The 15,041-nt window shown below is 43.9% G+C and overlaps 2 protein-coding genes across 5 annotated transcripts in view; one reads left to right on the forward strand and one right to left on the reverse strand.

The window, feature by feature from the left end:
• Positions 1 to 3,434, forward strand: part of SORCS2 (sortilin related VPS10 domain containing receptor 2) — an 816,984-nt gene extending 813,550 nt beyond the window's left edge. Inside the window, exon 27 of the mRNA XM_066573326.1 lies at positions 2,714 to 3,434. Within this exon, the coding sequence (XP_066429423.1) occupies positions 2,714 to 2,778 (65 nt within the window). The 3' untranslated portion in view covers positions 2,779 to 3,434. The remainder of the gene's footprint in view (positions 1 to 2,713) is intronic.
• A 977-nt stretch (positions 3,435 to 4,411) lies between these two features.
• The window catches only part of AFAP1 (actin filament associated protein 1), a 137,974-nt gene continuing 127,344 nt past the window's right edge, over positions 4,412 to 15,041 (reverse strand). For all 4 annotated transcript variants that reach the window (XM_066573328.1, XM_066573330.1, XM_066573327.1 and 1 more), the window contains one exon: positions 4,412 to 10,676. In XM_066573328.1, coding sequence (XP_066429425.1) covers positions 10,650 to 10,676 — 27 coding nt within the window. In that variant the 3' untranslated portion in view covers positions 4,412 to 10,649. The remainder of the gene's footprint in view (positions 10,677 to 15,041) is intronic.

The following is a 15,041-nucleotide window of genomic DNA, read 5'->3' on the forward strand; positions in this document are numbered from 1 at the left end:
GGACCCAACTGAAGGCTCCCAGAGCTGCTATACGTAGATGCCTATAATGTCCTGTGCATGGTAGGGTTAGATAGGCAACAGTAAAACTCACTATACACTTCAATACTGTAGTATTGCATTATATAGTATGAGCAATCAAATGAATAAAAGTTCAAGAATAAAATGCGTACAAAAATACATTTGTTTCTTAAAATGGAATTAATAAAAATTACAGCTCATAATGCAAAAAATGACCACTCACACAGCCCAATCGATGAAAAAAATAAAAAAAGTTACGGGTCTCAGAGTGTGGTGACTGAAAGCAATTTTTTTAAAAGAAAAAAATGTATATACTTGTTAAAAATATAAATACATTAAACTATCTGCCAGAGAATGATGCAATTTTTACTACGCTTCAAAAGCTGTAAAACAACCCCCTCAAAAATTGGCGCAATTGTATTTTTTTTTACTTCTCTCCACTTAACAATTTTTAAAAGCTTTTCCATAAATTATATGGTACATTAAATGGTACCATAAAAAAAATACTACTCATCTCTCAAAAAGCATCATTCAGCTATGTTAATGGAAAAATTACAAATCATGGTGCTTGGGAAACAGACAAAAAAAAACGAAAAATTAAACATGAAAAAATCTCTGTTCATGAATGGGTTAATATTGTGTACAGTTTTGGGTATCTGTGCTCAAGAAGGACATATCAGAGCTTGAGGGGGTTGAAAGGCAGGCAACTAAAGTAATAAATGGAATGGGCGAACTACAATACCCAGAGAGGTTATCAAAATTGGGATTATTTAGTTTAGAAAAAAAGATGGCTGAGGGGCGACTTAATAACTATGTATAATATATCAGGGGACAATACAGGGAGATCTACCATCATCTGTTTATACCCAGAACTGCGACTGTAACAAGGGGGCGCCCTTTGTGTCAAGAGGAAAGAAGGTTTCTACACCGACATAGAAGGGGGTTCTTTACTGTAAGAGCAGTGAGACTATAGAACTCTCTGCCTGAGGATGTAGTGATGGCAAACTTAATAAAAGAGTTCAGTAGGGGTCTGGATGCCTTTTTTGAGTGATACAATATTGCATGTTAGTCACTAATTACTACAGAAGGTTTGCTGATCCAGGGATTATTCTGAGTGTCAGATTTAGACTCAGGAAGGAAATTTTTTTTCACTAAAATGCAGAAAATTGGCTTTTACCATATTGGGTTGTGTTTTTTTTTGCCTTCCTTTGGATAAACATCATGGAGGGCGGGAGGGGATAATGGATTGAACTAGATGAATATGGGCCTTTTTTCGGCCTAGCATACTTTATTACAATGGGTGGTTCATCTGCTGAACTCATCCGGAAGCTCTACTCCTTTCTTGTTCAAAAATGCCAAGATGCCATGTGTTCTAGATAGACTGCACCTGAGTTGTAGCAGTGGTGGCTCAGTGGTTAGCACTGTTGCCTTGCAGTGCCAGGGTCCTAACTTCAAATCCGACTAATGACCGCATCTGCATGGAGTTTGTATATTTTTCCTGTGTTTTGTATGTTTATAGTGCATACATTTACACCGGAGGAGAAGTGGTGGCTCTGTGGTTAGCACTGTTACCTTAAAGCACTGGGGTCCCAGCTACACCACTGACCAAGGAAAACATCTACATGGACTTATATAATGGAGATTATTATGAAAAACTGGGAGAACTTGGGGCCCTTACACACTGAACGATAATCACTCAGACTGTCACTAGATTGCAGCAACTGAACTACAAACAATTTATTCACTTACCACTTGCCGCTCAGTTTCTACAGGCATAAAAATCAAATGACGATTGATCTGTGTTCATAGATAAACGACGGCCTGCTTCCAATGAATGGAGGCGGACAGCCATAGTAATCCCCGGCCCACTCGGCCTCCATTCACTTAACAATCCTTGCCTCTATGTGAAAGCGCAGTAGCGATTGTTGCTGGGACGGCTGGTAGACGCTAAAGTGGCCGACAGCCATTCCTTGTAAACTCTATGCAGATGCTGTTCGATTTGAACCTAAGAACCCGCAACTACAAGGCAAGAGTGTTAACCACTGAGCCATAGGAGAATACCCACCTCCATTTGGCCAGGATCCATTATATTGGTGAACGCTCGGATCAAACTAATTCCGACCAAACCAGCTGAACCGAACTGTACAAAATTTCGCTCAGTGACTTCTTTCCATCTCAATGACGTCACGCGACTACACCGAATCCCCAAGTGCAGCATTGCTATCGGAAACATCCCAAATTACTCCAGATTAGAGCTTTTTCTATCTTAATGTTGACAGCTATTATATGGCAACCTGCAGAATTTTCAATGCAGCTCTCATATGGAGAAGGAGATGTGCAGCAGCTCAAGATGTCTACAAGATAAATACAGTAAAACAAAATCCATGCATTTATACAATCTTTCACCATCTTCAAGGAGTTCAAACCGTAAAATGATGTTCTAAAGCGGAGTTACACTTTAAAGCCCAACAGACAACTCATACGCCTTGCCACTGATAGACGGTCCCCACCGACTCACCAGAGCATCCATGAGCCACCATGGATCAGAGCACAGTGATTTTTCTTTTCCGTTGGTACTGCACCTTTTTATTTTCTATTCTTGTGATAAAATTGCCCTTTTTCCATTTTTCTTTTTTTTTTTACTTGTCATTTTAGGAGCGACCAGTCATGTTGTTCATTTTCTCTCTTTCCGCAGGTAATCACTCAGGAGTGGTTTTAAGTATTAACTCCAGAGAAATGCACAACTACCTGGTTAGCTGATGTTTACATAAGGAGACAATCGTCACAGACTCTTCCCTACATTGTAATATTTCTCCCTGGTAAATCATCAGACTGGATGATCAGACTGTAAAGCAATCGGAGAAGTTGTTTCTAACCCGTTCCGAATATATAAAAATTTCTGCTACTAAGGAAGAGCAATCGACCGATACGTTCTAAGGACTCGTTTTCATACGAATTGTTACAATTCATACTCAACTGGTAGCAAATTTGTAACCCGCCACATATTTTGTGTTCTATCCATATTATGTGTACACTTTATTACCTTTTATCTAGATTTTTTTTCATCTCCCAAGATTCAAGTTTACTTTAGAAATACGGATATTTCCACCATTTGGTTATTTTTTTTTCTCCCCCCCCCCCTCCCCCGTTTTTTTGTATAAAGGCAATGTGCTCTGGGAAAGAACAGTGATGTAATGATACTGTATTAATACGTCAGTAGTATGTCCGCACATAGGATCAGTCTCTGCACTATTTCACTACAGCACCTGAAAGTAGGAGGAGCTTCTCCCTAACAATGGGGATTCTGCACCAAATGGTAAGACATTCCAGACTGTGGTATAGTCATTGCAAAATTAACACAGGGCAATGGTATTTTTTGTATCTTTGAAAAATATTAATAAAATTAAAAAAAGAAATTCTGGCGATTAGAGGTGATTATTGGAATTTGAGGCGTAAAAGGGAAGGGATGAAAAGTCACTGAGCTTGTTGTAGTCTCTCCGACATCCAGAGGTTCTGCACTGGTTCAAGTTCTGTGAGGATCCAAATTATCCTATGTAAATTATTGTATTGCGGCACTCCGGCTGCAATCTGTGGAGCCAGGGATACATCATGGCATCAGCCACGTGAATGTGCCTTTGCTGCCGGGTGGCGATGAGTGCCAGTTTCCTTTCACTACAGAAGTTCCTTTAGGAGTCGTCTGTTGGGAATCCCTCGGTGTTTGATGTTACTTCCTTCTCTTTCCTGCTTCAATGTCTCCTGTGGTGTATGGACTGACTGGCAACAGAGAAGTGCCGGCCAATTAGTCATGATGGAAGTGTATTTATTCTGGGTCCGCCTCTATATGGGCGCTGGTTATTTCCTGCAGCCAAGTACCAATGGTGATACTTTCACTGTGGGACTTAGTCACCTGAGACTAGCTCTGTTACTATTTCAATTTATCCCTCGTTCTCCTCCATCTAGAGACAGGCTAGCATTTCCAACGTCTGTCTTAGTACAATTTCCTCTGACGCACAGTGTGCTTAATACATGAAGAGGCACATCCTGGCATCTCTGTGCGCTTTCTTGCTAACTCCAACCTGGCATACACCTCTGGTATAATTGCCACACTCCCAAAAAGTGGGTGGGGCTTGCCAGGAGGTAAAGTGTCAGGGCTGGTGCAGAATGATCAACAGTCCCAAATGTTTACACAAATGCCCTCATGCACAAAAATTTGCTACTTTTTTATTGCCAGAAACAGACATAAAAGGTTTTGTAAATGTGCCCGCGACCCTACAAGAATCTGAACGATCATTTCGTGTAAAAGGGCCCTTTGTCTTTGTTTACAAGACTCACAAATCAATTCTCTGAATCTACAAATAAACTGTACAAAAAACACAAAAACTGGACATTCTTGTAAATTCATTTTATTAATAGTGCACAGAATTTTATATGCACTCGAAATGCAAGTGCAAGTCCATATTAATACAGTGTAGAGAATGTTTAGAGAATAGCCTAATACAATAATCCATTGGATCCACTTCCAGAACAAGCAGACACGTCAGAATATTTAAATAAAATATGCATTTGAAAAATTAAATATGTCCCATAAGATGGATCTATTTACAGGCACTACATAAACGCTGGACCAGGATACTCTGAACCGGTCTGTACTATTGCAAAGAAGTCTGGCATCGCCCCCTTCCCTCCGCAACAATAAAAAATTATACATTTTTGAAATACAATAAAAAAAAAAAATTAACAATATAATACATTCATGGCAGGTACAGCATATGACAAGGTCCGGTTAGATTACAGATAGAATATATATAGAATGGAATACTGATGTGTAACAACTGCTCAAAAGTGCCACTGTACCCAGAAACCGAGGGCATCGCATTACAGGGTCAAAAGAAAACCTAAAAAACACCCGCTGGTATGAATATTCACCAAAAGCATAAAAAAACGAGGTGTAATTCAATTAAAATGTGGAAACTCCACATCAGCTCTGGAAAGCTTTACATACAGTCCTGTGTGAAAGTTTTAGGCAGGTGTGGAAAAAAAGCTGCAAAGTGAGAACTTTTCTAAAAATAGAAGGCGCCTGACTCCAAACTTATTCTGCAGCCGGACAAGGACCCCAAACATCCAGCCGATGTCATACCAACGAGGAGTCCTGGAAGAGATGCTACGGCCTCACAGAGGGGCCATGCTACTCGAAAGCATTCTGACTTTGCAGCATTTTCCCCACCTGCCTACAACTTTTGCACAGTTCTGTATATTCTCGTGTTGATGCCACAGTAATTCTCATCTATTAGCACGCTGTGCTTAGCTTGAATGAGGTCTTGTTCTCACTGGCGTTAGCCTTCGCTAACCATTTCCCAGTTCCATTTTGAAGAGCCGAGAAATGGAAATAAAAAGAGAGAATTAAGCATTTCAGTTGTTTTCCCCATCGATTTCAATATTTAGTTTTCTTTTAAGAAACAGAAATATTTTTGTTGCTTTCCGCATAATTCTATTGCATTTCTTTTCCGTTTTTCAAAGTGGACAAATGGTGCAGCTGCCGGCACGATTTGTTCTATTTTTGTTTTTTTATACCGTTGAAGTCAATAGGAAAAAACGGAAACGTTTAAATTCCGCTTTAGCGCCCCTCACACGGCCTCTGTTAACCATTTCTATGTTCTAACAGCAGTGAGAACGTCCTGACCCTGTCAGATGCTGTTGTTATTGAGGGTTTTATTTTACGGTCATTGTAAAAATTGTATTAAAAATTTAAAAAAAAAATTAGAAATAAAAATATAAATTACCAAAATAAAACCCTGCCGAGTGCCGTTCTGACTGCAATGAGTGAAAGGAGGCCCATAATCAAAAGGTAACAGTAAAATAGAAAATAGGCGTTTGTTATTTAACCACATATCCCAAGGTCAGACTCCTGCGTTTCCAGTTGAAATATCGTTCCAATCATTGATATCAAATCAATGAAAGGACAATTATGAACTAATTTTTGTGACCTGTGATAATAGAGACTGATATTTAGAGTTTGTGCGAACAGCCCCCATATTACGCTTCCATGTGACCGATTTTATATGGAGGCACATACATATTTGCATGTTCTGTTACATTAAAGGGGTTGTACTAAGATAGGTGATAAAAGTCTGATAGGTGGGGTCTCACCATTGAGAGCCCCACAATCCCGAGAACCAGGGTCTCTGTTTCCTGTCCTTGTCACTGCAGGCTCGCTGCACCCACCCACAATAAGGAGGAGACTGAATGGAGCGATTGTCACGCATGCACGGTGCCGCTCTCTTCATTTTGAATGGCACTGCCGGAGATAGCGGAGTACATGCGCTTGCTTGTTCCAGTCACTGTCACTGAAATGAATGTATACCCGCAACCATGCGTGCATTCAATCTGAGGTCACTGTGGGTGGGAAAAGTATCCTGCAATGACAGAAGAACGGGTCACAGAATTCGCATTCACGGGATCAGTGGGGCCTAAGTGACAAACAGAGAACCAAAGATGGCCACACCACTTCTCTCACTACCTGATGCACACTGTATGCTTCAGTAGTCTCAGACACTACATGCTGCTCTGACTGGTCAGCACTGGCCAACCAAAGCAGGTGTAGTGCCTTAGAGTAATAATGCATACAAATACATAGTGTAACATCAGATAATCAGAGATGTGCTGCGGCCATCTTTGTTTCTCCAGAACGGGTGGGTTGCTTTAATGAATAAAAAAAAGTGGTGAAAAGATAAAAACTACAAAGTTTAAAAAGTTCATATTGTACGCCCATTAGAAAAAGGGATCCTTGCAAAAAAAAACCAAAAAACAGAATCTGTGGATATTACAAACTGCATCGTAGGAAAAGACAACCTAAATTACGCTGTAAAAATAGACTGACGTAAAAACAGTTTAGATTGGATTGAAACCATATATACACCAAATGTATATATCACTACATGGATGGTGGTGGGGGGGGGTATCTTATATATACATCACCTAGAAGCTCTAAGTGTGTTAAATACTAAAGTTTGTGGCCAAATAAAAAAAGTTACTTGTGCTCTTGAATTTCCTGTTCTGCACAATCTGCAAAATAGGAGGGGGGAGTCAAAATTTACCCGCACTCCAGTTATATTATGGCAAAACTTCTGTGGACCGCACTGTCTTATCAACACTTTCTGTTGTATTAAAAAGGTTTTTGCTCACCCACTGCCTAGGTGTCTCCTCCTTTGGAAAGATTATGCATCGGCTTGGGATCTCTTTCAGACTGCTTCAACCGCTCTGTCCAGTTGCGGTACACAGGTAAGTAGATGCAGAAAAATGCTGTCTTCACCAGGTGATCGACTCCTCACGGAGTGGAAACGCGTCCTGTGTAGACGTCTGACTGTTTTTATGTAGCGCTTCATTCAATAAAGGCTTGTGGACACTATCTCTGTGAAGACAGCATTTTTCTGCATCTACTTTCCATTGTAGACTGCTGTCTCCCAGTCACTGCTGTGCAGGTTTGTTACTCCAGTGCAAAACAAAATGTCCGTGCAAGCTAAAAATCAGAGATGACTCTTATCAGCGCCGCACACAGAGTTCTCCGCGGGATACCAGCTGATAGCATTCTTTCAGCTGGTATCTTGCTTGGACTTCTCTGGGGAATACCAACTGAAAGCTCTGAGAACAAAGCAGCTGCTGTTCTTGGAGTTATCAGCAGTATCCCGCTCTGCCTGCATTGAACTCTTAAGTAGCTAATTAGCTACATAAGAGTTATGCAAAGATGATTGCTCAAAACTGTCACTCAAACTGTTGTTTGAGCGATTGTCTTTCAGTGTAAATGGGCGTTAAGGGAAGAGGATGAAGATTCACTTCTAATTTCTTGTTGACAGAGGGACAAAATATATTGAAACGGGGGGAGATTATCTTGAAAAATATTATATTTGTCTTTTCTGAAAGTGGATTCAAAAAAAATTCTACAACCAAAGTGCAGATAATTTTTGACTCCCTCTCGTATTTCACTGGTAGCCGGAAGTTACCAACAAAACCGGCCATTGGTGAGGCAATGCAGAGCTAGTCTTAGTCACCCAGTGATAGGAGCTACATACAAAAATACACAGACTCTTCCCTGTTCTTCACCGCTTTCCTTTAGACTTGTGCGTATTTACTCTTAGTCACATCTGTGTGCCTTCTGTGCTTATTTGGATTGGCGCACTCCTATAGCTGCGGTAACAGCCCATGCACGAACAGCGCACCCCAATATCCCACTCAGGTACAGCCTTGGTAAGACATGCAGTATAAAAGCGCGTTACCATTTCCAGATCTCGAGGTGGTCCATAAATACGCTGATAGCTCATTCTACGTCTCCTCTTCCTCTTCTAATCTTTGTGACGATTCAGGTGGAGAATAATGAGATGTACGAGTCATGTAGATTAGGGGTATGCGCTTATAAACGTGTATATATCCCAGGAGCCCCAATGACCCCCCCCCCCTCCGCCCCAAAGTATTTACAGATATAAATTAAATCACCAACAATACAAGATATAGAAATATACAAATAAATAATAAAATTTGTAGCAACAAAAAGATTTTAAAGGAAATCTAACAGTTTTGGTAAAATTTTGATCCTTCAGAAGCGTAAGGCTGAGGTGCAATCATGAAACGGATGATCAGATGTGGCTGTAGCCAAATGAAAAGCACAAATCAGGAGCTTCTATACATGGGCTGTCGCCACTCCTTAAATCTGCAACAAAATCCTCAACATTTACAAAATTCATTTGAATTAACATATGAGAATAAACTGATAAACTGTGATTGATTAAAGGGGTTGTCCACTACTGATGGCCTTAGGATAGGCCACCAATAGTAGATATACAAGTGCGGGTCTGCCACCCCGATCAGCTGTTTAACAGGGCAGTGTTCCCAGGCATGGAGCAGATTTCTGCAGGAATCAGACAGCTCCGTTCTCACTGTAGTGGCCAGGTTTGGTACTACAGGCACAATGCCGATTGAAGTGAATGGGAACTTTGTCTATAGTACAAAGCTGTGACTGCAGTGAGAACAGAGCTATTCACTTCCTGGAGAAATCATCTCCGTGCACATGCACACCTGATCAGTGGGGCATCCCTGGCGGCAGGCCCCTTCCAATCTAGTAATAATGGCCTATTCTAAGGCTAGGCGATTAATAGTTTATAATTGGACAACCCCATTAAGTATAAAAAGACCTGTTTACCCTAGGTATGGATATGAACTACAATGATGTAAAGTGGCCATATACACAGGTAAGTACATTTTTGCAACCAGTATTTTTATTGCTCTATTGCATTTAAAGTGAAACAACCTCACAAATAGTATTCATTAAAAGGTCTACTTTTTTGTGTACCCAGCTCTTATGCAGAATAAAAAGAAGTGGTTGCAAAAGTGCAGTTACCGTTCTATGTATGAACATACTGTACATGGAGGTAGATGTGTTACCATTGGAATCAGGTTGATCACCTTAAGATTAAGGTCCCAAATTATCTCCTAATTCAAGGTAGCATAAAGAGTTGCCCCCATCCCACACCCAGTTGAATAGATTAGCTTTAACTTTGAATGGGCAGACAAGGGCTTTGTTCTGCCCACAGAAATGCCATCTGAGCAGCTCAACGCAAATGCAATACTAAACTCCTCGTAAAGGGAATGTGTCAACGACTAGACTATGATGGACTTATTATTTCTAGTGGTCGGTAAACCAGGCAGGCAGCAATGAACAAGCCAGTTTAGAATCCCCCTGGGAGTGTTGTCTTCTGTGAGCTGGCAGACCTTCCTATAAAGTCTACAGTACCTTTTTATAATACATTAAAGGGTTACCCAGGACTGGAAAAAACATGGCTGCTTGATGCAGGTTCTGTCTGGTATTGTAGCTCAACTTCCTTAAATGGGTTGTTCCACTTCTGGTTGTTCTGCTTCAGGAAGCAGACAGTACCATACATTGCACAGTGGGTTACTACTGCAGACTGCTTCCCCTTTAAAGTGAATGATGCTGAGCTGTAATACCAGTAACAAACTGAGGACAGGTGTGGTGCTGTTGCTTCAAAAAAGCAGCTATGTTTTCCTAGTCCCTGGGCCTATATCTCATACATATCTGGGGCCATTTTCAAACTCAAGGCGTGGACTTAGAATAAAGATTTCTGTCGATCGAGATTAGTGATGACAAATTCCATTGTCTGTACAGGACAGCCAACGCTGTGTGCCAATACACTTCTGTCTTTTGCTATACAGAGTGAAAGGTGCAGCAACATATTTGATGAAACATTGCCAGGATCTTAGAAAACTGAAAATGCAATTCATCAGGTCAGACAGCAGGGGGCAGACAAGAGAAAAAAAAACACTGGAATGTGACTGAAGGTGTATTATGTGCATATAAAATAAGATACTGAGGATACGGCCGGTTAACCCTGATCCTCAGCGAGCGGTCAGCTGGCCGGTAATGAAAAACTGAGGCCGTTCAAACGCTGACCACATGGCAAAGTAATTGGTCCTCTGAGACAAAGCCCTTCACAGCCGTTCTGCTACGTTAGGAGAACTTTATACAACAAGCTATGCACTCTTGTATAAAAATACTGTGTGGTTCTGTCTCTTGGTCCGCGCTTCTTAAGGCTGAAATTCAGGCCACAGGATGACTGGTTGTTTGCTTATGTGCCATTTTTCTGCTCCCACTCCTTTAGAAAGAAAAGAAAACGATTCATTAGTGAACACGAATATCTAAAGGATTTAGGACATTAAATTTTCAATTCTGGCTATAAAACAGATATTTTTGGTATAACTTACCGTAAAATCTCTTTCTCGTCGCGTTCATTGGGGGCCACAGCCTAGACCATGGGATATAGCCACTGCCCTAGGAGGCGACACTAAGCAAAAAAGTGTTAGCTCCTCCCTACCTGGCTATATCCCCCCTGCAGGCACTCAGCTAATTAGTCTGTCTGCAAGCAGTAGGAAGCCAGTGGGAGTAAAATTATACATATTATGTTTTATACATACCAAAACGAACTCTTTGGCACAATTTTCTGCCGAACCATGACCGAAGAACAGAAAGTTCCAGCAACCGCCTAAATAAATAAGGGGTGGGTGCTGTGGCCCCCAATGAACGCGACGAGAAAGAGATTTTACGGTAAGTTATACCAAAAATATCTGTTTCTCGTCCGTATCATTGGGGGCCACAGCCTAGACCATGGGACGTCCACAAGCAGTCCCGAAAACAATATATTGGGTGGGCATTCAAAGTTCGGCTGTGCGGTCAACGACCGCCGCCTGCAAGATCTTCCGGCCAAGAGCGGCGTCAGATGATGCAGCTGTGTGGACCTTATAAGATTTTGAGAACATATGTAAGGAAGTCCAGGTGGCTGCCTTACCCTCCTGAAGGGCTGAGGCTCCGTGACGGACTGCCCGGTAAGCCCCTACCGCCCGTGTGGAGTGGGCCGTAACCCGAAATGGCGGCGAGCGCCCTGAGGTGCGATACGTCTCTGTTATCAGGGACCTTATCCATTTGGATAGGGTGACTTGAGGCTGCCAAGCCCCTTCGGGTCCCCTCCGGAATAACGAAGAGGGTGTCGGTCCTACGAAGCGCCTTTGTACTTTTCACATAGATCCTCAGCGCCCTTACTATGTCCAGGTGGTGCAGCATTTTTTCCTCTTTGTGTACTGGATCTGGACAAAAAGAAGGCAAGACAATTTTCTTCATTAGTATGAAACTGTGATACCACCCTTGGTAGAAACTCGGGTGATGGCCTCAGCACCACTTTGTCCTGGTGGACGGTCATATATGGCGCCTGCATAGCCAAAGCCGCCAGCTCCGAGACCCTACGGATTGCCGTAATGGCGACGAGGAATACCACCTTCCAGGTCAGTAGTCGCATAGGAATCTCCTTCAGCTGCTCGAACGGCTGGCCCGTCATAGTGTCTAACACGAAATTAAGGTCCCAAGTTTGGACCGGGGGTTTAAACGGGGGTGTCGTATGGGCGACTCCTTGCAGGAATGTACGTACTGCCATCCTCTTTGCGATTGGTTTTTGGAACAGTACCGTTAATGCCGACACCTGTGCCCTTAACGAGCCTACCCTCAATCCTACCTCGAGGCCTGATTGTAAGGATGCAAGAATTCTGGCCACCGACAATTGCATCGGTTGTACCCGCCCCTCCTCACACAGGTGAAGAAGCGCTTCTCAGACTCTATAATAAACTGCCGATGAGGCTGGTTTTCTGGCCCGTATCATAGTCTGGATAACCTTCTCCGAATAACCTTTCCTCCTCCACACCTCGGTCTCAATGGCCAAGCCGTCAAATGTAGAGACTTGGAATTTGGGTGTAGAAAAAAAGGCCCCTGGGATAGCAGGTCTCTTTGCTCTGGAGGATGCCACGGTGTGTCGAACAGTATTTCTATGATGGTCGCGTACCAGCTTCTTCTTGGCCAGTCTGGTGCTATTAATACTGCTGATCATCCTTCCTGCTTGATTTTCCCTAGGATCCTCGGTATGAGAGAAATGGGTGGAAATACGTATAGGAGCTTGTACTCCTCCCACGAAATGGTTAGCGCATTCGTTGCCGCTGCTTGTGGATCCCGTGCTCGGGACATAAATGGGCGTAGCCTGTAATTTAGTCGGGACGCTCTGAGGTGCACGTCTGGCGTGCCCCACTTCCGGCATATCGTCCGAAATACTTCTGGGTGCAGCCCCCAATCGCCGGGATCCACTGTTTCTCGGCTTAGGTAATTCGCCACCCAGTTTTCTCTATTCCGGGAATGTAGACTGCGGAAATCGAGCTCAGATGCTTCTCCGCCCACGTTAGTATGCCTGCTACCTCGCTCATTACCGACACGCTCCGTGTTCCTCCTTGTCGGTTGACATAGGCCACCGCTATGGTGTTGTCCATCTGAATACGTACATTTTTTCTCTTGAGATTGGGCCCGAAGTGTCGGAGAGTCAAGTAGATGGCCCGCAACTCTAGGATGTTTATATGTAGCCTTGTCTCTTTTTGAGACCACACTCCTTGAACAGACTGATCCCCTAGTGTTCCGCCCCAACCTGAAAGGCTGGCGTCCGTCGTCACTACTGTCCAGCGACTTGGGCCCAAAGGCCATCCCGCCTGAAGCCTCCCAGGTTCCAGCCACCACTTCAGTGACCTTTGGCCTTGAGGAGTTATCTGGATTCGCTGTTCCAGGGTCATCCAGAACCCATTCTGGCGTGACAATATCAAGTGTTGTAGTTTCCTTGACTGGAAACTGGGCGAACGGAACCGCCTCGAATGCTGCCACCATCTGGCCCAGGATAGCCATGCAGTGTCTGAGGGTTAACGGTTTCCCCTGTATTAGGGACCGGACCCCCTGCCGGAGCTTGTCTACCTTTGCTTGAGGTAGCCGGACCTGGTGCTGGCTGGTATCGAATATCATGCCCAAAACTCCAAGTGTTGTGTCGGTATTAGGCATGATTTTTCGCGGTTCACTATCCAGCCGAATTCTTCTAGAATCTTCCTCGTGACGTGTACGCTGTTGCCGTCCCACGACGGTGCCTTTATTAGTATATCGTCCAGGTATGGAATGGCTGATATACCTTCCGCATGGAGTGGCGCCATCACTGCTGCTAGTACCTTCGTAAAGACCCTTGGAGAGGTAGACAGGCCGAATGGCAGCGCCGTAAACTGAAAATACCTTCCCTGTGTTTCGAAACGAAGGAATTTTTGATGCGTTTCCCGAATCGGGATATGGAGATAAGCGTCCTTGATATCTATTGAGGACAGAAATTCGCCCGGTTGCATGGAGGTCATCACGGACTTGATTGACTCTATCCGGAAATGTTTTGTTCTGATGAATTGGCTCAACCTCCTTAAACCCAGCACCGGCCTCACTCTGCCGTCCTTTTTGGGTACAAGAAAAAGATTCAAATAGAACCCTTGCCTCTCTTGTGCCTCCGGTATCGGTTTCACAACCCCCTGTGCCAGAAGGTTCCGCACTGCCTGCTGTAGGTTGGCTACTCCTTCCGGGGTGGTAGGCACTCTGGACCTGCAGAACGAATTCCGTGGGGGAGTCGTGAATTCGATTGCGTAACCGGATGTCACAATTTCCTGCACCCACTTGTTACTCACGCGCCTCCCCTATGTCTCTCGCAATTGGGAGAGCCTGCCCCCCCCCCCCACCCTGGTGACACTGGGTGGGGGCAGCATCTCGTGCCGCGCTCTTTTGATCCCGCTGTTTTAGATATTCCGGGTCGGGATCGCCATGTTTGCCTTGTTTTGAAAGAGGGGCCCCTCTTTGCGTCTGTCGGGGTTCTTGTAGACTGGGACCACTGCCCCGACCCTGGGCGGGATGAAAAAAACGCCGAAAGGATCTAAAAGAAAGAACGGTTTCCTTTTTAGTGGAACCTTCTCCTTTCTTGCCGGCATTTGTGGTAACGACGTGCTCTTGCCGCCTGTAGCGCCCTTTACCATGTCATCCAGTTTAGGTCCAAACAGCCTGTTTCCTTCGAATGGCCATTTTGTTAGGGCCATCTTGGATGCTGTATCTGCTGACCAGCTTTTTTTTTTTTTTTTTTTTTTTTTTAGCCAGAGAGTTCTCCTTGCCGTCACCGATGCGGCGGATGGCCGGGCACCGAACTTGGCTGCGCCTAGCTCTGCTGTGCATACAAATTTGTTTGCCTGTATGACGTTGTTTGTCAGTTCGAGCAACTCATTTGGTGGAGCGCCTGCTACACTGTCTCTCCGTAGCTGCTTGGCCCAGGCTATGGATGCCTTGCTGACCCATGCGGTCGCAAAACTCGGCTGTAAGGCGGTGCCTGTGGCTTAAACACGGTTTTGCCCACGCATCCAGCTTCCTGTCTTGAGGATTAGCCAGCATTGCTACCTTGGCTGTTGGCAGTGCTGTGCTTCTAGACAGACACGACCCTGGCGAGTCAACTACCGGAGGAACCGCCCAACCCCTTTTTCAGGCCCCCTGGGAATGGGTATGTACTTTCCCAAGTCTTCCCGGGTTGCCTAAATTTCTTATCCGGGTTCTGCCATCCCTTATTAAGAACCTCCGAAAAATCCGTATGGTCTGG

The sequence above is a fragment of the Eleutherodactylus coqui genome, chromosome 7, assembly GCF_035609145.1.
Source record: "Eleutherodactylus coqui strain aEleCoq1 chromosome 7, aEleCoq1.hap1, whole genome shotgun sequence".
In the NCBI taxonomy this organism is placed as follows: domain Eukaryota; kingdom Metazoa; phylum Chordata; class Amphibia; order Anura; family Eleutherodactylidae; genus Eleutherodactylus; species Eleutherodactylus coqui.